Source organism: Pinus tabuliformis, chromosome 9 (assembly GCF_031772625.1).
Source record: "Pinus tabuliformis cultivar Carrire ecotype Pingquan chromosome 9, CPIR1, whole genome shotgun sequence".
In the NCBI taxonomy this organism is placed as follows: Eukaryota; Viridiplantae; Streptophyta; class Pinopsida; order Pinales; family Pinaceae; genus Pinus; species Pinus tabuliformis.
Window position 1 is genome coordinate 1,442,709,676 of NC_142307.1, and position 25,277 is coordinate 1,442,734,952.

At 38.7% G+C, this 25,277-nt stretch overlaps 1 protein-coding gene across 1 annotated transcript in view; it reads right to left on the minus strand.

Moving 5' to 3' along the window:
• LOC149153990 (uncharacterized) overlaps positions 1–24,836 on the minus strand; it is a 130,221-nt gene extending 105,385 nt beyond the window's left edge. The window contains exons 1-2 of the mRNA XM_089439206.1: positions 24,678–24,836; positions 24,110–24,546 (exon numbers count right to left, since the gene is read on the minus strand). Of these exons, the coding sequence (XP_089295332.1) occupies positions 24,110–24,256 (147 nt within the window). The 5' untranslated portion in view covers positions 24,257–24,546; positions 24,678–24,836. The remainder of the gene's footprint in view (positions 1–24,109; positions 24,547–24,677) is intronic.
• Between the last annotated feature and the right edge of the window lie 441 nt (positions 24,837–25,277).

The window sequence follows — 25,277 nt, forward strand, 5'->3', positions numbered from 1 at the left end:
AGTTTGCAGATCAGATCTGTATGATTTGGGGCAAAATCTGCAAAATATAATTGCATATCTGGGTTGTTGGTGAAAAAATACTCAATTTGTAAAGAAAATTGGCCGAATCGGAATCCGAATGAGGGAGATATCGCTGATATAAAAATCAGTTGAGTGGCAGACATTTTTCAAGGCGGCGAGTTTGCGGAGCAAATCTGTACATTCTAGTGCAAAATCTGCAGAATCTAATTGCAGATCTGGATTGTTTGTGAAAAAATATCCAAGTTCAAAAAAAAATCAGTCAAATCGGAGTCTAGATGAGGGAGATATCGCTGATTTAAAATCAGCTATTTTTCAGCAAATTTTTGTGTCGGCAGGACAGTTGTAGCGTGAATAAGAAAATTCTAGTGCCTAAATCGGGATTTCTACCACATGAGAAGATGCAGAATGGTTGTTCCATTCCCAAAAATAGGTCATAATAGGGATTCTGAGCAATCTTGACAAAACTGTGGCCATTTCAAATTTTCGCTAAGTGAATTTTTTTCAAAACCCTCTTCATGGTTGTTCTAAGTTTTACAAGAAAAGATAATGGTCCTCCTATTGAAGAATACATAAAACAAAAAAAGTCAGTATGGGCAAAAGATTGGAAGGATTCAGTGTGGCTTGGTTTCAAAGATGAGGCTGCCAAATGGTGGTTCCACTTGACTACAAGCAGCTGACCAAACTTTCAGATGCAAAATTTGGAAGAGTCCTTTTAAACAAATGGTCTTGTGCTAGAAAAAAGGAGAATGAGACACGTAAAGGGTTATTTTCTACGAGTGTCTCCTTATTGCAGATTCATGGATTGATTCAGAAGGAGAAGATTATTGTATCTATAAATCCTAGTTGCAAGAAAAATCTCATAAATGTCAATTTGGCAAAAAATTTGCAAGTGTCAGCAAAACACATTGAAAACACACATGTTAATGATGAGGATGTGCAAGTTTATAAAGATATGAAGCTTTCGATGCATAAGTATGTGTTGCATTGTGATTTTTACACTTCAAATATGGATAACATAGATGTTGTTTTAGGATATCCTTGGATGGAATCTGTGGGTACTGTCAATATTAATGTGCAGAAGAAATTCCTGAAGCTCTGGTATTAAAAGAAGTAAATTACATTATAGGATATTTCCATTAATAAACAAGTAGAGTCCACGGAGGCTGAAGTAGAAGATGTTCCAGGGACTGACATATCAGATGATGAGCCATTGATGGTCGACAACCACACACAAACATCAAACCACGTACCAGAAAAACAGGTAGAGGCTGAAGCAGAAAAGGTCACAGGTACTGATACATCAGATGAGGACTCAATGGTTGAAGTAATATTGGAAGATAAAAAACAACAACAGGCACCACAACATGTACCAGATACCACTCAGCCTCCACTGTTGGTTAAAACTTTAGCATATCACCACCCACATCACCCCGCAAGAAAACAACCAACAAGATAGCAACGAATTAGCCACAAGGACAATAACCCCCACATGATAGATAGAGAGTATCGGCGATCCACCTACTACACATCAACACGGAAGAGCCGCCATGGTCAACTTCCATCTCAAGCGAGCGAGGCACTAGCTGGATCAAGGGTTCACCTTTCTCTTGGATGGCTAGATGCACGTGCATGGTACCAGTGGACTACTCTTTTGAGTAGATCGTATTATTTGTGTTCTTCCCATGTTTCGAGGATGAAACATGTTAAGGGGGGTGGAATGTAGTATACCTAAGGGGGATAATACGGGGTACAAAGGGAGGTACCCAACGGAATAATAATGGGATGGGCAATAGTAATAAATAAAGTGGTTAACCCGTATCATGTAAGGGACCACAAGTAGTTAGCAATAATGTATAAGCCCATGGTATTAGATAGATGGTATTGAGGGAACCATGGTAATGACCCATGGTATTGTATGTATGAGGCCTATATAGAGGCTAGAGACTCCCCATTGAGAGATGTCAAGGATTATTGTATGAACAGGCATATGACTTGTGGAGTGTTCTCCTTCCTTAAGGAGTGAATGTATGGTGTTGCCCTACCTTAAGGGTTTGATATCAATAAAGTGAATCATTTTTATGTATTTCTATCTGCTATTTCTTGGGTTTATTTCTATTATCTTATATTTTCATATCAGAGATATAACACTTATCTTGTTGTCCACCAAAACGAATTAACTTTTGTAGGAATAAAAATGAATAAAGTCCTATAAATGTGTATGAGAGTGTGTCTACTAACAAAAAATGGAATATGTAGCTAATCCAACTTAAGAAAGAAGGTACATAATGAAATTTTCTATCAATATACACAAAGGAATTAAAGGGACACTAAATCACAATTAAATTGCTTCTTAGCAAAAGAACAATCTTCTTAATGAGGAATTTTGTTACCTATGTTCTACTCTTTCATTGACACATTTGATGCAAAAGAGCATTTCTAGCCTACACGGAACTTGAAGAGGTTATCTAATGTCACCATAACTTTCTCCCACACTTTAGTCTAGCTCTCCTCGACATAAGGGGAGCTTCCCCAAGAATAGGATTATTAAAGCATTATCATAAAGGCTCAAGGTGAAAATGAAAAGTTGACTTTACTAAAACAGAGTTGTGAAGGAGAAATTATAAAAGGGTGATGGAAGGAGAAAAACTAGGTTCAAGTCCATTGGCCAAGTGGAGTCAAAGGATAAAAGGATAACAATAGGAGGGTGTCTTCTTATGTGAATGCATAGACTAAATCAAGAATCTACTACAAAATATCTTCTTGTCCACCAAAACAAAATTAACTTTCGTAGAAACTCAAATGAATAATAGATTTAAAGTTAAGATGGATCTACGTTGGTTACACACACACACACATATATACACACCATCAATTGGGTTTATCTTAGGTGGTTGGAAGGAATGATTGTTATCCTCCCCACTCAAATTCAATTTCCATAAATGACAAGTTGATCTCATATTGAGTATATTGTTGTAATGGTTTTGAGCCTTTTTGCTAAATGTTTTGAGCCTTGAAAAATGTCTTAACCTTCCTTACAAGAGGGTGGAGTGCTTGGTTACATGAAAAAAAATATGTGTGTGTGTGCCATTTATCAACCCTATGTTGAGAACTAAAGAAATTAAACATCTCCCTCAAATTAAGCAACATACCATGCAAATGTTTTAATCATTAAAAATATTTTATTTCAAATATATACATACATACATACATATATATAGAGAGAGAGAGACACAGAGAGTTTTTAAATGCCACATGTCAACTCCAGGTTGATCACAAAAGGAATTACACCTCCCTCACACTGGTTTGTAGAAAGTGTCTTTCAATACAAAAGAGTTCTTTTACGTTCAATTGCTTGATGGATGTATATATAAAATTGATATTGAAATATTTTATTCAATATGGACATTCAAATATTTTATTTATGGCCAACATAGAAAAGTTTTTTTTGTTATTAATATTTTTTAATGCCACTTGTACATGTTAAGCACTAATCGAATTACACATCTCCCCACATACTTTCAGTTACTTTATATAGATAGATATAAATTATTTTACATTAGGTATATATGGAAATATTTTATTTATGCCCAACATTGAAATATTTTCTAAATGCCATGCGTCAACTCCATGTTGAGCATGGAAGGATTACACATCTCACTCATTCTCGGTTGTAGAAAGCAACTTTTGACACAACAAAGAGAAAAATCTTCCATTTATTTATTTCTTAAGAAAACCACATCTGATTTGTTCCTATATATAACATTAGAGAAACCATTTCCCTGAATAGATTTGACAATACATCTAGAGGCTAAAGCATCCTCTTGACGTCTTAGATTTCTCAGTCCTAGTGCACATTTACTTCTAGGTAGAGTACAAATATTATGGGCAACTACATGCCTCTTCCTCAAACTGAGCATTGTTAGTTAACAACATGAAGGACAATAAACAGGCAAAACAGATAACAATTTATGCAATACTCAAAATGTGCCTGCCAAGGACAAAGCCCCATTATGCCATTTAACTAGTTTATCTTTTCCAAAAACAAATTCCACATATTTGTAAATGGTGTTTTTAATGCAATAGGAATACCCACATATCAAGCAGCATTTGAAGGGGGAATCCATTTCAAACCCTGCTCTATCATGATGAGTTTGAGAGTGACTACAAAATATTAACTCTGATTTAACGCGGCCCACTTTCAAACCTAAAGAGAAAAGTTTATATCATCAGCTGAAAGAAGTATTGTCAGAAAATTGAAGTTCAACCAATACCATGCCATTAGGAATGAGAACTACAGAGAGACCTCTAACAAAACAATGCAAGGTTTCAACAAACAAAACAAAAAGGGCCAGCACAAGAGGGTTGCTGTTCATTGGAGTGAAATTGGATCAGTTAAATGCTTCAATTAATTTTTAACTGTGAAGCACCTCTAAAAGGAACATTGATGGTTAAACATAGTAATAAAGTTATGAACTTTCTCAAAGACCCAATGGGACCAACCCAAATGGGTTACAAACCCATTCAACCCTATCATAGGTTTCCCTAAATTAATCACTTTCAAACTCATCATGATACTTTGACAAGAATTCTTGGCCCAATACATACATTCTAAAGTGGAAACAAGGTTTTCTTAGAAATATTAACTAGGAACAAATCTAATTCAGGAAGTAGAAATTACAACCAACAACACAGTCTGAACCTCAAACCTACGGATTTTGCCAGAATTTTATAAGACATTATGAGCAGAGAGGTATGTTTCCAATTTTCTATCCAAAATTTACCCCAATCTTAAGAATTAGCTTAATATGTCCCCTGTTTACACCAGGTCCATGAGACATAGAAAGAATGGCATCCTTATAAAATCAAAGTAGTCATTAGCAAGGAAAACAATACGTTTTTCAAAATAAATACTACCCTTTTATCATTTAACCTCCTCCAAAGAAAGAAGGGAATCCAAGGAACCATTCAAATCAATAAATTATTTTCATGGGTGGCTGCCCCATGAGCATGTCCCCTTTTTACACCAGAGCCAAGAGGTCCTGGAAAGGATAGCGTCCTTATAAAATCAAAGTAGTCATTAGCAATGAAAACAATACTTTTCACAAAATAGATACTACTTTTTTATTATTTTAACCTCCTCCAAAGAAAGAAGGGAGTCCAATGAAGCATTAATATCAATAGATTATTTTCATTAGTGGCTTGTCTACGAGCATGTCTTGCTCTAATTCTTCCATCAAAATCGAGTTGGCATATTTGGTATACACGATTATATATAGAATGCAAATAAGGCATCTACAATTTCATCTTGATTACTAACAATTTGACCCCTATCAATAATGGTTTGCAAGTTAGTGAAAGCGGGTAGCTACTGTAACCCCCGCCAAGATTTGAGTCCTACAAAGTGACTTGTTAGTGCTTGTAGATCTGGACCAGCACACTCAACAACAGTTGGGGCAAGGTGTAAATCATAGGCAACTTTGGTTGAATATCTACCGCGCACTCGTGGCTACTTATCCAAAGGTAACCAATTCGAATGGTCCTAATGGTTCCCCCATAATGAGAAATCTGGTCACATTAACCTCATTCCGATAAAAGGAAGTTCGCGCCAAGAAACAATTTGACCCCCAAAATGAAAGGATTTCCATTTGATTAACTCTCTCTTTGGTGTTTTTTCAAAGGTAAACCTCATGGGATCCTCCTCTCTTCCTTGGAATATCTAGATGAAGGTAGGTTCAACTGCAAGCCACAATAGTGGTTGGTAGCTGCAAATGACTCAACTAGATTTAACATTGTGACCTCTGGCCATCCCGTCTGTAACATGCCTTGGGGCAAAGGCATTGTTCGATCACTGTGGAATTTGATTGAGTACTTGGTCTAGCTACAGCCTACAAAAAGCAAAGAGGAGATTATACCCATGATAGCGCTCTTCATCTTAAAGTTCAGTGTTAGCAAATGAACAATATGATATCAAAGTTCACTGCTTGTAATGGTATCTTTATCAAGGGGCGACAAAACCTACCAGCGATGAAGACCAACTCATTGCAATAAGACATAGCATGATCACAAAAATCAATCTACAAAAATAGACATCATTGCCCATTTCCAAAATAATGCATCCCTAAGGGTGGTTCAACAAACTGCGCTATCCCTTGGGGTTGATCTCTCTCTTTCATTAGTCCTCAATATATTATAAAAGTATTTGGAACCTTTGTCACCTGAAATTAACCAAATAATGCAAGCTCTTATCTTCCAACGCCCAGTAATATAAGCTTGATGCTTCATGAATTCAGCTTCTCATTTATTTTTTGGCATACTTTGTATCAACCACCTTTAGAGACTGCTAAATGCACAATTCCTTCCTATTTATAGTAACGTTCATTTCCCCACAAAGTTTAAGCACAGAAGGTGGGCTCGACAACTTGGGCACAAATGGTATGCCCTAGGTCTAGCTATTGTAGGAGGGTCATAGGCCGAGAGACCCGCACATTTGCGGCGCCAGAAGTGAATACGACATGGAGAAGGAAGCTTTGGATTTTAGGGCAGATGTCATGGGTATGATGGAGATATGTTGCATAGGTAAAGAGTTCATTGAACAACAAACGGACAACATGGCTCTAGATGCAAGGTGTTACAGACCGGTGTCCGAAACAAACAGAGGTCTAGGTGAAGGCGATGTGGTGAGCAACAAAGAAATGCATCATGATATGCAAAGTGGTAGAGTAGATGCACAAGGTAACGTACATGTAGAAATTAGCTCTCCTGCATGCGAAGGCAAGAAGGATCTAGATCCTCGATCAACTTGTAGTCGAGATAGACTAAAACGAAAGCAACTTCTTAGGGTGACCTTCACTCCTCATCTAACACTTAGCATGCTCCTTATAGTTCAGCGCATGCAAAGAGAGCCAAGTGCATTTGATCCACAAAAGGGATTTCCTCGATAAGGATGTTTATGTTGATGGCATTCCAAATTTGGTGGGAAAGGAAGTGGTTGGGCAGTTTTCAGGAAATCCTCTGCGAGGGAAGTCCTAAGCATTGGCTAAATTCTTCTTGGTGTCTAGTTTTAGGCACTATCCAAATTTCCATCTATTGGCTAGCCGCTAGATATGTTTCTTGTTTAGATCATCAAAGGACACGCAGGTCATTTTAATGAAGGATTGGAGCTAGGGTCATTTTGGACTATTCTCAAAGGAGTCGATAATTCATTTTCACCCCATGAGAGAACCAATTGTATCCATCGTGGTTTGGGCAATCCTCCCATGGCTTCCTATGGTTTTCTGGCACGAAAAAAATCACGAATCCATTAGAATAAAAATGGGTTGGTTCATCCACCTAGAGGAAAGTTAGAGCGACAAAACTAACTAGATATGGGCCTAGGTGTAGGTGGAGCTTGATACAAGAGGTCTCTTGGAGGAAGGAATTGAAATTGGTTTTGGTGGATTTCACATGGACTTGATTCATTGACTATTGGCACATTCGGTTTCGTTATTCTTGCAATATGGTAGGCCATACTCATGCACAGTACCTTATTCCCTTGAGGTTGAAGCTATTGTTTTGGAAGATATGGAGGGCTAAGTTGATTAAGACTCCAAAATCGAAAATTGACTTGAAGAGTAAAGGAATCATCATGTTCCACGGGGACTCGCCCCCCCTCCTAGGGGTCTAGTTTACTCGCTCCCCCGCGCTCCGGGGACTTGGGGACGAGTAGGGGACGTTTCCCCACGCTCCCAAAATGGAGGAAACTCGAGGGGACGTGCCAGGGAAACGTTTCCCTTCCCTGAGGGGACGTTTCCCCACGCTCCCAAAAAAATGGTCTTGCTTATAGTTTATGATTTAATAGACCTAAAGTGGTACAAAGCTAATCATTTTCTATATGGGGATAACGTCTTGTGCTATCTTTTGGTTTCAACAAGCGTTATTTTAGAGGGTCAATATCATGGAAATTTGCTAGACCATATAGCACGTACATGAATTTTCCCTTTTAAAACTTCTCCTTTTTTCTTCAAGTGATGGTTGGATTACAGTGGGGAAATAATTGGAGTGACAGGCAAAGAATATGAGACATTCAGTTTGTGTTTTTAATTTGCATGACATTTGACATACAAACTATGGAAGCAGCACCTATGTCATGTGGGAAATACTTGGGTGGACTATAGACTAACATGCGTTTACTGCAAGCATGACAAAATACTATGGGAAACAAGAAATCTCAGGAACCGTCGTTATATATGAATTTATACAGTTACAAAATTTACACAGAGCATAGTGGCTCAGCTTGAATTATAAGGTTTGAAAATTATTTTCACCCCTGAAATACACTGCTAGTTTGAAGTTTGAACTGCATGGCATTGCTCTAATAAGGTAGACAAACTATCCATGCCATCGTTGGTCACCCAAGTTGGTTCGCAGATGGTCATCCTGCAGTCAATGTCATTTGATAGTAAACTGTCAGAAATTCTTTCATGTGATCTTCTCATCTCTCCTGGAACTAAAACTCTTCTTTCAGCATATGGTGTACTGTCTATATTATATATAATATAACAAACTTTCTAGCTGTTGGATCCAATACAGCTGGACAACCCATTGTAGTTGCCCCTTCTACTGCCAACGCAGTGTTCCTCATCTATTCATTTACCTTTTCACAGAATTCAGTGGCTACCTTATCAAGCTGAAGCTCTCCCTCTGTCTGACCAAAATCTAAATTAGAATTTGACCAAGCTGAATTAGAATTTTAAATTTATTATTTATATGATATTATAAATTTGGATAATGTCAAATGATATTCATATCAATGATCATGCTTTGCAGCTTTTCAATTCAAACCAAATTGTCATAGTGGACTCAATTAATAAATTATATTTTATATTTATAAACTTTTAAGACCCTGACGCTCCCCCACGTTTCCTAAAAAATGGTAGGGAGCTTTTGCATAGGCCGCTCCCGCGCCCCCTCGCTCCCTCGCCCCCTCGTCTCGGAACCTAGGTGGAACATTGGAATCATGATGATCCCTAGTTTGGACAAAAGCTTCAAGATTCTAACAAATCAAAGGAATTGAAGGACCAATGTGAAGCATCCCACAAGCTACCCTTACTAGTAAGTAATCTGCCTTTTTTGTTCCTTTTTGTGGGAATGATGGAATTATATATGAGGCTTTTTTTGGTTCCCTCCCTAGTGAAGTGCTTATACATTCTACCATAGCCAAGTTTGCATGCTAAGTCAGCCTCCCACCAACTTGTAGCCCCCCTCCTTTTGGTATTTTGTCAATTCCTTCATCTAAGCCACCCTCTCCACACCCCCTCCCCTAAAGCATGTTGAAATTTGCAACAAAAAATGTTCAAAAGAACATCTAGAAATTCCAATTTAATTCGTCCTTGAATTAAATTGTGAATTAAATCGAGATTCTATTCTCATAGCAACTTGTAATAGTTAATTAAGTTAAATTGACTTAATTGACTTAGGAAATTCAAGTTGGAAGTCTATCTAGAGTCATGTAGAGTGATCCCTAAATTTTAGGGGCCCAGGTTGAGTTCGCCTAACTGAGTTATAGTTAGTTAAACTACTTCTAACAGTTGGAGGAACTAGTAGAGGTCTAGTAGTGGAGTAGTGCACCAGTGCATCACCAATACCACACCAGTTAACTGAAGATTCACTCATAAATAACTCATGCATGTTAGTTCAGAGGAAGACCCAGATGAGATTAGAGTTAGGGGCAATGTACTATCAGTTGTATAATTTTCCAAGTTATACAAATGGTGCATGCAATCAGTTGAGGACTTGTGTTTGGATTGCGCAATTATGGATAGGGTATTTTCACATTAAATAGAGGCTAATTCCCTTAGGGATTGCACAAGGAAGTAGGGACTTGGAAGGCTAGTAATAAGTGTTGGCCAAAGTCAGCCTAGGAAGCAGAGAGATAGATTATACTTGTGCAGGAATTGTTTGGGTTGAGGAGTTGTTTTCCCCAAAGAAATATTGTGTTATGTCCGATTTATATTCTTCCTTTTTTGCTTATTGTTTTCACCGATCAATTTTAGTTTCCATTGAAGAGTAGAGTAGATTTTTGTTTTGTGTTTTAGCATATCACATAATTTGCTGAATCTATACAGTAAAAATCTACAAACCATTCTCCAAGAGGTTCCTCAAGGAAGAGTAGGATCAATATGCGCCAAGGGAATAATTATATGAGCTCTCCCCGTTTCTCTAGGAACCTTCTCTTTTCACGAGTAAGTCCAAGGATCCTAAAGTCATAGATAAAGGTTTCACTCTACAAACCTCCTTGGCTTCTAAAGTTGGACAAAAATCCCACATTTCCTTAGCCCAACTACATGCAAAGGAGGTTAGGGTTGGCATATAATCTGCCATTATACGAGCCCTTATAGCAAAGAAATCCCACTCTATGGGTAAACCATGACTTGCTTCTCCTTTAGTATTTGTGGGTGGGCACCCCCAAGCTCTTAGCCCTTAAGAGACTAGTTAAGGCTTATTCTACGAGCATCATTCTCTTGCAAGAAATGGTGTGCCTTGGAATAAAGGCAATGCAGTATCTCTCTTATTGGTTAAAAGACTAGCCCTTTCATTCTCTGAATTCGAAAGATCTTTAAAGTGGGTTTATCACGGCATGTGGTCCAAAATTTCAAAGTATTCTCTTCCGCCATCCTGAACTGAAGAATTCTTGTTGAAGGTCGAAGCTTTGTATGCTGCAATGCCTTACAAAATTGGCAATTTGTATGGCCTATATCCTAACAAGAAGTTGTTTTGGGAAGGTTTGGCTTCACCAATGATATTTACAGGGGACAATATCACTTGCATGCTGGGAGGGATCACCCACGTCAAGATAACTCATGAATGTTTTTTACAAACTTCCTAGACGATCATCATATGTTGGACCTGGAGCCTGTTGATTTTTAGTGCCAATTAGACAAGCATAACTTTCTACATCTAGTAATTACTTCCAAAGATATATAAACATCATTAAGTAATTGCACCTAGAAAATTCAACTTCTTAGAAACTTCAACCTCTTCCTTAGATTACTTCTAACATGTGAGAGAGAGAAATATGTTTGTGATAAGTGTAATGAGTGTATGATTAAATGAGAGGTTCAAGTGTCTTTTTATAGTGATATTAGGTTGCCTCAAAGAGGCTCCTCTCTTTGTAAATTAAATTTAAAATTTAATTTAATTTTCTTTCTTTTGATTTCAACTTGTGCAGTTGGGGAATACCTCCCACAGCTACCCAAAAATCAACACTCCCTCTTAGTTAGGGAGGTATTCACCTTGACTTCCTCAAATGTCCACTTCGCTAAAAATTTGTTACCATGGAAGTTGCTACGGACTCTTTGTCGATCATGCCACATCTTAAGGATTGTAATAATATGCTTCCATTGACCAAGGAAGATCTCACCTAGCTTCTGTCACATTTCTAGTCCCAAGAAGTAATGTATCCAACCAAGATCCTATATGTCGAACTCAAAGGTCAACTCCCTCTAACACTGAAGCAGGGTTTGATTGCTCCCTCTATCATGGAAGCAAGTCCTCCTACCACTATTACTCCTATGTCACGTGAGTCCTTCTGCTCCCATCAGAAACAAGTCATATAATAACAAGATCGACCAAGGGTCATCAGATATCCATCAATCTATGAATACTAAGCCCAACGTGCTTGTGATCATATTTATGTAGCTAGGGAATACCTTCCATAGCTACCCAAAAATCAACACTCCTTATCTAGGGAGCTAATTCACTTTAACTTCTTCAAATGTATCTCTTTTTTGAAAAGTTTCTCCATCCCAAAAAAAAGGTTAAATGAGCTCAACTATTTTGATGAATCCATCCACCTCATGTGGAAAGCATCCTCCAAAAGCATCCTACATCACCATCATGCAAAGGATCTAGTTACCTACTAAAAAAATCCCCTTTGCAAATGGATCTAATCACCCACTAGCCAAATAACCTTTGGTGTTATGGACAGGTTCCCCTTGACCAAAGTAAGACTAGTCTTGGGTCACCAACTATCCAAGTCGACACTTGGAACCAATGTTTTAAAACTCCGACTCCGACTCCGACTTGGAAACGGCTGAGGGTCGACTCCGACTCGGTATCGACTCGGCCGATTTGATTTCAATGACTCAATCGTCGTAAAAAAAATACATTAAATATTTGTTTTTTTATAAAAAAAACATAATTTTAAAGATTTTCATTCATGTTTCCAAACACAAAGCTTTAGAATATAGAGAGAAGACAACATATGATCAAAGTAGGCTCATGAATATATCCATTATATCAAAATGGCACCCAATGCACTTTCCAATACAAAGTTCATACTTAGCCACCAATGCCAGGATTCTTTTCTGCCTCAGCCTAAGGACAATCACTTGACCATAACAACAATAATACCAATTCTCTGCCCCTAATGAAGTCTCAAAACCCTTGATTTAATATTGGTCAAGCTCCAAAACAATCAGAGGTAAATATGTATTTATTAGTCCATTGCCAGAATGTTTGCCTTTTAAAAACATTGTATGGCTCAATGCATTGTTTCAGTTTTCTAATTCATGCCACTCGGATAACCATACTTTAGCCTTGTAATTTTCAAAACTTTCTCACAATGATAGATTACTTTAGGGGTATAAATATGCAATAAACAACAACCCAACCATTGATATGTAGGAGGCGAAACAACTTCTGACAAATGCGCTTCAGGATTTTTGTTAAAGAGTCGAGCCGGTCAAGTTGTTACCGAGCCAACCGAGTCATTACCGAGTCAGTTGAGTTGTTGCCGAGTCGACCGAGTCAGTGACTGGCTCGGTAACAACCCGGCTAGCCGTTCTGTTTCAGCCACCGAGCCGACAAGGCCAGGCAATGGTTCAGTCTGGCTCAACCGAGTCAGAGTCGACTCAGCTGTTTTTTAAAACAATGCTTGGAACCAAGTTAGTACCCCTGACCAATGGTGACACCTTGGGCCAATTTACCATTCCCTCGTGTTGTCACATAATATTGAATGATAAAGCACTTGCTTGATGCTTGAGGAACTCACTCTACCCACTAGCCAAGTAACCCTTCGCAATATGGTCAAGTAACCCCTAACCAAGGGAGCACTCTAGGCCTTGATGATACTGGGCCAATCTCCCTAGCCACATTACATGGCCCCTGGTCAATACCCTTGACCTATCAATATCCTTGACCTAGGGAGTAAGATTGCCCCTTGATGCTACAACATCAACACTCCCTCTAACCAATGGAAACATTCTCAATCACTCCAAGCTTGTCCCTAAAGTAAACAAACTTCATCTTGGGAGAGAGGCTTTGTGAATGTAAGCAATCTGCTTGTCTGAAGAAAAGTATCGAAGCTACACTACTCCCTTCTATACCATGTCTTGGTACTTGATCTCAATGTGCTTTGACCTGTCATCGCGGTCATCTCCTGCACCTGGTCAAACAATCCTGCGAGCAACTTCCAAAGCCACATTGCTTCACAACTCGCCAAACTAGCTACAATATACTTAGTTTCTACAATGTTAAGTGCAACAGATGGTTGGTATCTGCAAACCTCAAACTAAAGCAACATCCTGATGTGTTCTTCCTTTCTTCAGCACTCCCTACTCAATTGCAATTTGTATATCACCAAAGTTGTACTTCATCATTTGAGGCATATCTTAATCCATATCCAAGTGTACCATGTCGGTACCTCAACGCATGGTGTGTCGCATGCCTCGGCTCAACCATAAATAGACGGCTTCCTTTACAAAATCCATAACCACAACTGCTTTCTGGTCACCTTGACTAGGTGCTCTCTTTGACACTGAAATAGATCTTGGTGCGGCAATCCTGGTTGCTCCCTCTACCATTGTTGTTTCCTAGTCATTGAAGCATATATGTTGTCTTGCATGGTCCTCTCATAGAGGGCATACTGCTCTTAGAGATCTCCTGTCTCTAAGCATCTAGCATGACAATCTTGCAGTTCATCATTTGAAGGATCTCAATAGTATACTTCCTTGACCAAGGAAGTAATGCATCAAATCTAGATCCTTTATCTCAAATTTTGAGGTCATCTTCTTCTAACACTGAAGCAAGGCTTCCTATGGTAATCTTGATTGCTCCCTCTATCACGGAAGCAAATCTTCCTACCATTGTCGCTTCCTCTATGTCAGAATAAGTCATCAACAAGATTATAGGCTTATCAAAAAGCAAGGTACCTGTTGTGTCCATACAAAGTCTTCTTCTTCAGTGTGCAAATGTGAGACTCCTCCTTATAAACCTCAAAACCCTGACGTGGTCCTATGTACACTTCTTCCTCAATTACTCCAATGAGGAAAGTGGTCTTCACATCAACTAAGTGTGATTTCCAAAGCAATAGAAATAATAATTCTAATAGAATTGTACCTAACAATTGGAGCAAACGTCTTGTCATAGTCTTCCCCCTCTTTCTAGGACAACCTACTTGTCATGACTCACTTTGTACTTCTCTATGCTACCATTTGCTACATGCTAGATCTTGTAGATCAACTTGGAAGTCACCATTGACTTCCCCTCAAGTCTCAACACAATTTCCCTCACATCATTCTTCATGATGGATTGATATTCCTCCATCATGGCATCCTTCCAAACTTGTTGGCCTGTTGCCTCCTTATAGTTGGATGGCTCAAAATCAATGATGTGACTCATCAATGTTGCATATCCTGAGTACTTCTTAGGATGTTTGATTTCCCTGAAGGTGCCATGAAGAGTTGCATGTCCCTCTGCATCCTTCAATGTACTTGAAGCCATGCCAGCCTCTTCTTGGATTTTGGAACAACGACCCTAAGTGGATCCACTGGCTCAATGGGCCCTTCTGGCTCTTCCTGATGATCTAAAGGATGTTCCATATGTACAAAAGGACCTGAATCCACATCCTTGGGAGCCATCTGCTCATCATAATGAGAGACCCTTTGGATCTTCAGTAGGTTGCATCATTCCACTCTACCTAACCGTTTTCTCCCTCTAAACTAGAATCTCTTCTAATTGTCTGGCATGGTTCTAGATGTCTTGTTCCATTTCTCCCTCTTGAACACAAATCTCTCTAACTGAGTTTGTGCTCCACCCTGGGAGAATCTTCTTGTCATAAACTTTGCTTCATTCTTCTTGATGCCACCCTCATTAGGAGGTCCTTTTAATCTAAGGATTGTAGGGAATTGTCAACTCCCTGAGTCCCTTTTGCAGGAAGCATTGCAATCTCATCAAGCTAGAAATGCTCATCCTTGTCCTCATCATCAACATGTTGCTTTCCTTTCCTTTCAGGCATGAGCTAGGGTTCCATCTTTCAATAGAAACATCAATGTAGGTCTAGCTCTATTGTTTTATCCAAAAACCCTAATGCTTTCTTATCTGAGATTTCTAGTCTTCTAGGGTTTACAAACCCTAAGACATCCAACTTTCATCAGCACCCTGTGAATCACATCACTTGAAACCTTTCTCATCAACTCCTTCTGGCTCTGGGGTATCTTTCAACTTTGTTCCTTTTAACTACCCAAAAAGGCCTAAATGTGAGCCCTTATCTTAGTTCTGCTACTCTGCTTTCTAGAGCTTAGTTCGGCCCTAATACTTCCTCTCAACCAATTGATCCAACTTCAAGTGGCATTAGCATGGTCCAGAATTCTTAGCAAATCTTAGATGATTGCTCGATCCTAGGAGAATTAAATCTCCTAGGTTAATTTCATATGATCACTAGCGGATCTTTGTTGTTATTCACCCCAAACATATACTTTAACCATTTACTCATTGGGACTATGAGGTTAAATATATCCTCCTATTAAAATTTGTATTTTACTCCTTTGGAATTAGGTTACAATCCACCCACATTGTCTTTGACTTTTTAAAATTGTTCCTCCATAATTTATGCAATTCTTTGCATAAATTTTGGAGAAGTAAAAAGTAATATGTCGTACATTCTTTATATTATGGTAATTAAACAAATTTACCAAGAACTACTGCCACCATAATTTATGGAATTCTTTGCATAAATTTGCGCAATTGTAAAAAGTAAATATGTTGTTACATAAAGATTGTAACAACCCAAAAATTTAACACGTATTTTCTTGCAAGATCTTATAGCTCTTAACCCATGTTGATTTTCAGTGCTAATTAGACAAGCACAATTTTCTGCATTGAGTAATTATTTCCAATGATATATGAAGTTTGAACATCATTAAGTAATTACACTCAAAAAAGTTCAACTTTTTAGAAGCTTCGACCTCTTCCTCAGATTACCTCTACGTGTGAGAGAGAGAAATATGTGTGTGATAAGTGTGTAATGAGTGTATGATTAAATGAGAAGTTCAAATGACTTTTTATGGTGATATCAAGTTGCCTCAGAGACGCACCTCTCTTTCTAAATTGAATTTAATTTTCTTTCTTAAATCAAATTTAATTTTCTTTCTTTTGATTTTAACTCATATAGCTAAGGAATACCTCCCACGACTAGCCAAAAATCAACAAAGCCATCTAAGCTTTACCCCTACTGAATGGAAGAGGCGAGCAAGTATTGCAAAACAACTAAACAAATTCTTGGTATCAATTGCCCATGGAACTTGAATGCACAAGTGGCTTCATAAGGGCTTTCAAACCACTTGCCAATCCTGCTTAAATTGGATCCCAAGTAAAAGAAACCTCCTTCACCTTTAAGTTTTAACCATATTTAGCTAGTACAAGAATATTATAGAGACCTCATTGCTTCAGTTTGGGTCCATCTCTCAACCAACACAAGAAGTTTGTTTATGTGTTGGTTTCATGAAGATTCAAAGGGTCAAGGAGGCTACGAAGAAGTGGGTAGTTTCTTTCAATCAAAAAGCCCAAGCTCTCCTTAGGGAGACCGAGATTAAAAATCTCCTCTCTTTATGCTTCAGACAAGACAAGTCTTATATTGGAGGTGGAAGCGGGGGCATTGAAACTTTTCACGAGTATGAGGAGGATGTCTTAGACAAAGAGGAGGCTAGGTGAAGGTTGAAGAGCATAGTTGTGTGGTTAGCCGAGGGGGATAATAACACAATTTTTCCACAATTATGCCTCCTTTCAAAAAATTCAAAACGCAATTTGGGAGATATCTAACAAAGATGGAGCATCAACTAAAACACTTGAGGAGAAGAGGCCAACAGAGCTCATTTCATCTCCCTATCCTTAGAGTCAATCAGGTGCCTTGTCAAAGAATTTTTTGCAATGCTTAGGTCGCTTCCTAGGGTGATTAGTTACAAAATGAAGATGTCAATGTTTCGAAGAATGAACTACATTCTACTATCTCTGCCATGAAGAGAGGCAAAAGCCATAGTCCTAATGGTTTCACAATAGATTTTTTTCTCAATTTCTATGAGCTTCTAAAAAATGACCTCCTTAAAGTCGTTCTAAAATCCAAGAGGAGTGGGAAAATCGTAGGAGATATGAATTCAATGTTTCTATCCCTTATCCCAAAGAAACAAGACCCAATTTCCTTTGACAACTTCAAGCCTCTTTCTTGCTACAACGTGGCTTATAAAGTGATTTACAAAACCATAGCAAATAGATTGAAGCCTATTCTAAACGATATTATCTCAAAGGAACAATTTGGCTTTTAAACTTTATTTAGACATCATATCCATGATGTTGTTGTTATTGCCCAAAAGGCTCTACACTCAGTCAAAGCGCTTAAAACTCCTTTTGTGATTCTTGAGCTAAATCTTTCCAAAGCATATGATAAGGTCATCCAGACCTTCCTCAAACTTGTTCTGATCCAAAGGGGCATAAGCCTAACATCTATCAACTGGATATTGGGGTGTGTCCAATCATCTAACTTTGTTGTCCTTATAAATATGTCCCCATCTAGATTCTTTGGTGCATCTCAATGGCTTTGGCAAAGATGCCCTCTTTCCCCCTTCCTTTTCCTACCTATAGCTAAAGGGCTAAACAAGCTTATGATCAATAACATAATAGAGGTGAACTAAAAGGATTAAAGATCTCCCCCTCAAAATTTGTTTCTCATTGCTTTTTGTTGATGACATCTTGCTCTTTGGTGCAAGATCAGCTCAAGAATTTCAAAGTATCAAAAGTACAGCAAAATTGGACTTGTTCTATAAGGCAATGAGGATGGAGATAAATTGGACCAAATCGTGCGTACATTTCTTTTTCTCTCGGTAGGACCTGTCACTATCCTAGAGGCAACTCCCCTAAGCATAGTAGCGAGGAAGGGTTTAAGTATTTGGGATCTAATCTCAAGCCAAATTCTTGTAGGCTTGAGGACTGCTTGTGGCTATATAAGAAAGTGGAGGCCCGTATCTCGTTATGGGTTAACAGATGGCTTTATAAAGGAGGAAAACTTGTCCTTCTAAAGTCAGTCCCGCAAAGCATCCTCATTTATTGGACATCCATTGTCAAGGTTCCAAAACATAGTCTCACAATGATTCAAAAAAAGTGTCTTCAATTCTTATGGTTAAGAGGACGTGGTCAAGGAGGAGTACCTCAAGTTAAATGGTCAGTATTGGCTCAGCCTAAGTGCATGGGAGTATGGGGCATCAAAAAATCCATTCGATTCAGTCTAGCTCTCACAGGCAAAAGCTTTTGGAGGTTTACTCAGAATCATGCTCTGTGGGAGCATGTCATGAAGACCAGATACATGGAAGCTTTATCCATTGAAGAATGGTTTCAATGCCCACATAAATGAGCCAAGAATGGCTCAGTCATTTGGAGAACCATGGTGGAGGCATTTCCTGAGGTAAGAAGATAGACGGTACAAAATATAGGTGATGAGAAGAAATTAAGGATGATGGAGGATCCTTAGGCAAGCTCAAATAATCGATTCAAGCTTTGCTTTGATATAGTGGACCAACTACATGAACAAGGTGTTTTCCTGTTGTGAGATGACCAGACTCAAGGTGTAATCAAAATTGGTAGTGATAGCTGGAAATCAGAAGAGGTGTTGCATTTGGAAGGTGCTCTAGCGCAGAGTGGCACAATTATGTATGTAAACTATGTTCTAACCACATTAAGTTGAATGAAGAGGACCAAGACAATCTAATCTAGTCAATAAATTCTGAACTGGAAATCTACATGGCCAAATTGGGCTACAAGGCACTCATAGAGGAGGATATACAAGGTCATCAAATGTGGTAGTGGGATCGCATCTGGAAGCTACTTGAGTCGATAAAACTCTAAAATAGTCCTCTGGCTCACCCTCAGCAACAAATTGTTAACCTGGGACAATGGTATAAAGAGAGGATGGACAAGTCTGTTAATTTTAAGTATGTTCTATGCTTAGAGCAATTTATTTCAATTTTCACAGTTAGCTCAATATCTTTTCTAGATTATCAATCACATCAACATTAAAGTAAACCGCAAATAAAACATAAACATAAATCGCAGAAGACAAGCCAAGACAAGAGGACACAAGATGTGGCGCTAGCTAAGGACAAACCCCAACGTGGGGAAACCCTTGATCAATTCTTCTTATATGTTCTTCAATAGTTCAGCACAGAGAGAGAGAGAGAGATAGTACATTTACAACCGAAGTCAACACTTGGACTTTCTAGATAAGAGAATAGATCATCTCTACATGAGATCAGTTGAAGACATGCTACTTCAACTGATTCTCCAAGGTGACTCCTTCACCTGTCATTGTGTTGCATCTCGTCATCATGCTGCACCTCACCGTGCTGCACCATGTAACTGTTTCATGTACTTGTTGTCCATGTATTGCATCATGTACAATTATACTGTTGTCCCACTGTAACACCTACAGCACACATAGATTTCCATGTTGTCACCTACAACACACATAGATTTCCATGTTGTCACCTACAACACACATAGGGTCCTTCTTACGTGGCTAGGTCTCCTCAATTGCTATGAATCTGGCCTCTCTTTACTACGGAATTAGGCCTCCTCTAACTGCGGATTTAGGCCTCCTTTATAAGCCTCCTTTAACTGCGGATTTAGGCCTTCTTTAACTGCAGCCAAACCTCTACCTTAACTGCTGCTAGAGGTCTTCTCCATCTGCGGCTAAGTCTCCTTTCCACCTGCAGCTAGGGCTTTTATCATGACTGCGGCTAGGGCTAGTTCTCTTCTTTAGGACAGCAACTTAGATCTCTTCTAGACCACCGTTGAGGGCAATTTAGAACTTCTCCTTGATGCGCATCTCTTCTTGTTAAAATTGGCAACTAGGGCCAAACTCCATGTGGGTCATCTTATTTATGGCAGCTGATATTTTTCTTGGATCCCTCTCATCGAGAGGTGTAGGATTGATCTAAATATCATCTGATTCCGATAAGTATTCATAGAGTTGAATTTATTTGCGTTATAAGACAATTCGTCAAGGTCGGCCAGCAACCAAATAAACCCCACATGTGCTCAACGTTTTAGTATAAATAGAGGTGCCCTTCAAGTCATTTCAACGCACTCGGGATCTCTTCCTCTCTCTACCTGTCTTTGGGTTTTAGTAGGAGGAGAGATCCTAATGAATAACGTTGCCCTGATCCAGAGGGCAGAAAAGCCAGAACTGCCGAAACTACCGGAAAAGTCAGAACTGTCGAAAAAGCCGGACCTGCCAAAACTGTCAGAAAAGCCGGAAATGCCAGAACTGCCGGAAAAGTCGGAAATGTCGGAACTGCTAGAAAAGCCGAAACTATCGAAAAAGCCAAAACTGCCAGGATTGCCGAGAATAACCAGAACTGTCGAAACTGCCAGAACTACCGGGAACCACCGAAACAGCCCGAGCATTTGTCTCCGAAGGAGAGCAGCATGCAAGGGACAACTAACTAACATTGGATAGTTGTATGGTACTTAGCAGCAAATACACCCAGCATGCAATGTTACAGCTAGCATGCAAGGGACAACTAGCATGCAACAACAAGCATGCTAGGGACAACAAGCAAACAAGGTGCAGCCAACACATAGGTTAGGATGGCAACATGGTGCAGCAATGGCACATAGTGCAGTACAGTGATGGGTATAGTCATGATTAATGAAGCATGATGAGATGCAGCACAGTGATGATGGGTGCAGCAAGCTGCAGCGCGGTGAGGTGCAGCATGATGACGATATGTAGCACAACGATAGGTGAAGGAGTCACCTTGGAGAATTAGTTGAAGCAGCATGTCTTCAACTGATCTCATGTATCATCTTCTTAGAAATGATCTATGCTCTTATCTAGATAAGTCAAAGTGTTGACTTTTGTTGTAAACGTATTATCTCTCTCTCTCTCTCTCTGCTAAACTATTAAAGAACACAAGGGTTTCCCCACATTGGGATTTGTCCCTGGCTAGCGCCACATCTTGTGTCCTCTTGTCTTGGCTTGTCTTCTGCGATTTATGTTTATGTTCTATCTGCAGTTTACTTTAATGCTTATGTGATTGCTAATCTGGATATGATATTGAGCAAACTTTGAAAATTGAAATAAATTGCTCTAAGCATAGAACATACCTAAAATTTAACACTTCTTTAGGACAACAGCTTAGGTCTCTTCTAGACTAGCGTTGAGGGCAGTTTAGAACTTCTCCTTGCTGCACTATAGTAGTCTCCTCCATGACTGCATTAAGGCTGATTAGGGCTTCTTCATTAGGGCAGCGTAGAGCCTAGGGCACTCCCTCTAGATAGCGTAAAACCTTTCTCCATTAGGGCAGCGTTATCCCTTAGGATATCTCCTCCTACTAAAACCCAAAGACAAGTAGAGATGAAGAGATTCCAAGTAAGTGTGTCCAAATGACTTTCAAGGCACCTATATTTATACTAAAACATTGAGCACATGTGGGGTTTATTTGGTTGCTGGCTGACCTTGACGAATTGTCCCATAACACAAATAAATTCATATCTCTATGAATACTTATCGGAATTGAACGATCTTTATCCTACACCTCTCGATGAGAGGGATCCAAGAAAAATATCAGCTGCCATTAATAAGATGACCCACATACTCTGTTATGCCTGCTCTAGACTATGATACTGCCTAGGGCTTTTTCGATGGGACCAGCCAGCGTCACTCTGCAAAATGTGGGATCTGAACTGTTCTGTTTGTAAATCCAAATCATTAATATCACATCAGATATATTCTTAGATATGGTTCTAATTCAAAGGCAGATATATTTCTTTGCACTTTTTACGTTGCTTCATTTTGCATTATCATGCTGATTCAACCGTCTTCAGGTTCTAAGGGACTCCAAGGTAGTTATTGATTGAGCAACAGGTAAAGCCAACGTGGACACTGCCCATCTCCACTCGCTGCTGTCCCAAAGATGCATTATCATTCAAGACCTGGTTTGGTCTTCCTTATCTCGCATTCTATGGGAGTTAAACCAGCAGGCAGACAAGCTAACAAAAGAAGCTTTGGAATTTCATGAGAGCGCTTTTTCTGTTTATGAGTTCTATAATGGACATGAGACCAAGAGTGTGGAGTCTCTCTCTTAAAATTCCTTTTAAATTATCAGGGTGACAGACATCCAGTGATTTTATTTTCTGATATTGTTGGTCAAACACTAAGAAAGGATACTGTTTTTTGGTTTTCTGGAATGTTGTGATCAGGAGGTATGCCTCTCTTGTCAGAATGAAACGTGGGGAACAGAGTAGATATACTTAATGACTGTCTGGTAAGTAATGGAGTTTAAAAGGACAGAATCTGAGGCTGTAAGGTTATTTTTGTCACGTGTACAGTGGACAGGTTATGTAAATTATTTTTGGGAATATAAGATTTTTTCCGAAGGAAAAACCTTCATTTGCCCACCAATTCTAATTAAAATCCTAACCAAGTCAAAAGCTTGAGACCAATGGGCTTGTGCAGATAAAAAACTGGAATTAGAGGAAAGCACTTTCCAAGTTGAATGAATACGATCACTACAAAATTAACGGCTAAGCAGAGTAACAGTCGATTAATAAATAAAAGAAAGTTTATCAAAAATTGAACTCTATTTCAGGAGAAAAAATGTAAAAGAGATATTTGATGATTCAACAAGGATTAGGGCAAAAGTTCAACTTTAACGGGATAATCTTCATCGGAGTTCTCAGGAAATACATTATTTATATTAATATGTTAATGTGAAAGTGAAACTTGTTAATGCTTGAACAAGTTATATGTTTTCCATTCTGTTACTTGTGCCAAGGAGACCAAATGCCTATTAGAAGAGTTTCGCGAAAGTGAAGCTGGTGGATCGATAACATGCAACCTCTTTTTTTAAATATATCATGCGGATTTTCCAGCTCCTTTCCAGGAAAAATGAGAAACTTCAAATTGTCCATAACACTTCTACCACAATAAAATCACCAACAACAATACAGAAAGTAGGTTCAAGATTATCAGCCATCCAAGACCTTAAATTCTCCCCTTTTGAAGAAATATTAAGCGCAAAAGCATTATCGTCCCCCACATAGAATCTACGCATTTAAAAGCAACCCACAAACTAGACAGACAACTTACAAAACAGTGGAAATACAAGCTGGGTAAAATCAAAGTGACCAACCAGAGTGGCCGAATCCTTCCTAGATAAAATTGAGGGCAATTGTTTATTGAAAACCAAAAGCTTTAACCTCCTGAAGGTAAAGGTCCAAGTCAACAATTAAAGACTTCGCAAATCGGACCACTGTCTTTCTGTCGAGAAGCAACATTGACTACTCTCTCGTGTTCTAAAAAAGGATGTAATCTTGAAGAACACGACATAAAAGACCAGAAAAAAACGACTTAACTTTGGTGTTGAAATCAAAAAGCCAGAAACCTGACCATATAAAGATCACTCTGAGACAATGGGAGAATAGAAGTTAAAACGACCTCTCACACCTTTTTCTCGAAGCATCCCTCTGGTCAAAACCTAAACCTCACAGAAATAACACTCGAAAGACCTAGTGAGGGGTATCATTTCCAGAGCTTGTATTTAGGTTCATCCAAAAAGCTACAGTTACACCAGAACTACACCTCCGTGTTATCATGGAACCAATGTCGCTACATTAACACAACCCACACCTCAAAAAAGAGCAAGGCGATAGGGTTTTAAACCGGTTGGCCTCTACTAGAAAACGGCTCAGATACATGTGAGTGTTTTAGCACAGAGTTCATCCATTCCTGAAATTATAACGTAAATTTAACCATCTTGGGGAATATAATGATTGATAATACCTGCTTAGCAACTTGCTGGTGAGCAGAATCGGATGGTTCTGCATGCCGCTGATATTCGTTCAGCATAGGGTCCACCAGAGTCGACACGAAAGCATGTATACTGTCCTCCATGGGTGGCATTCCCTCCTCAGTGTCTGTGAACTCCATCTCCTTACACACCCGAACAATTCAAAACCCAAATTGGAATGTTGCGCTACGCTGCTCCTACTCCTGAATCTCTCAAAACTCTTGATAGCTATGAACTTGAAGAACGGGTTGGTTCAATATAAGCTGATACTTGTCATAATTCTACACCCACTACAGTCAAAATAATCAGAACTGCCCACATGTGTGAGGCGCGGTGATACAAGATTTCCGAATCAACTAACTTGTAAGAAGGGGCAGCAGGTACCACTTGCAGAGCCAGCCTGGCATGTGAACAAATTGGGAATCTTCTTCTGCATGCAGGGCAAGGCAGGTTAATATGCATCTCACTTCACTGTTTTGATGCAATCAAATATAATACAATGCAAACAACTTGAAACTGAATAGAATAGCAATGAAATGATGCTTGGTTTGCAGGCCTGACTTATTCATTGCTGGAAGTGGGCTGTACATTCCACGACCGCCCGATTTCCTGCTTTTTCATTCCATCAACATCAACATCAAAATCAACATCAACCTCAACCTCAACCTCACATATGTAAACTCGCCGTGGCCACACTATAAATAGAAGGCAGATGATAAAGAAAGATGGCGATTTATTCGGAGTTTTTAAATATGGGTTGGGTAACAATTCCGTGTTTTGCTTTGGTAGCTTAGTATACAAGGCTTTCCTTTATTACAGGGCCGCCCCTGTTGTTTCCTTTTGGCATGGCAGTGCGCATGAAAGGATGGAGAGGTTAGTCATTAATGTTGAGAGGGAAGATTTAAGAAAGGATTCAAATGTTTTTTTTTTAAATCGTTTTGATTTATTAATGAAAAATTGAATATGCTTTTTTAATATTAATTTTTAAATTGATTTTAATTAAAGTTAATAATTGGTATATCAGGTTTATGAATATTTAATCTAGTATATTATTATAATAATTATTTATTTAATATTATTTATCTTCTTGTTCTGGAGAAGGAAAAGGTTTGGTTAATTTTAAAAAATTAAAAAATAATTATTTATTTAATATTATTTATT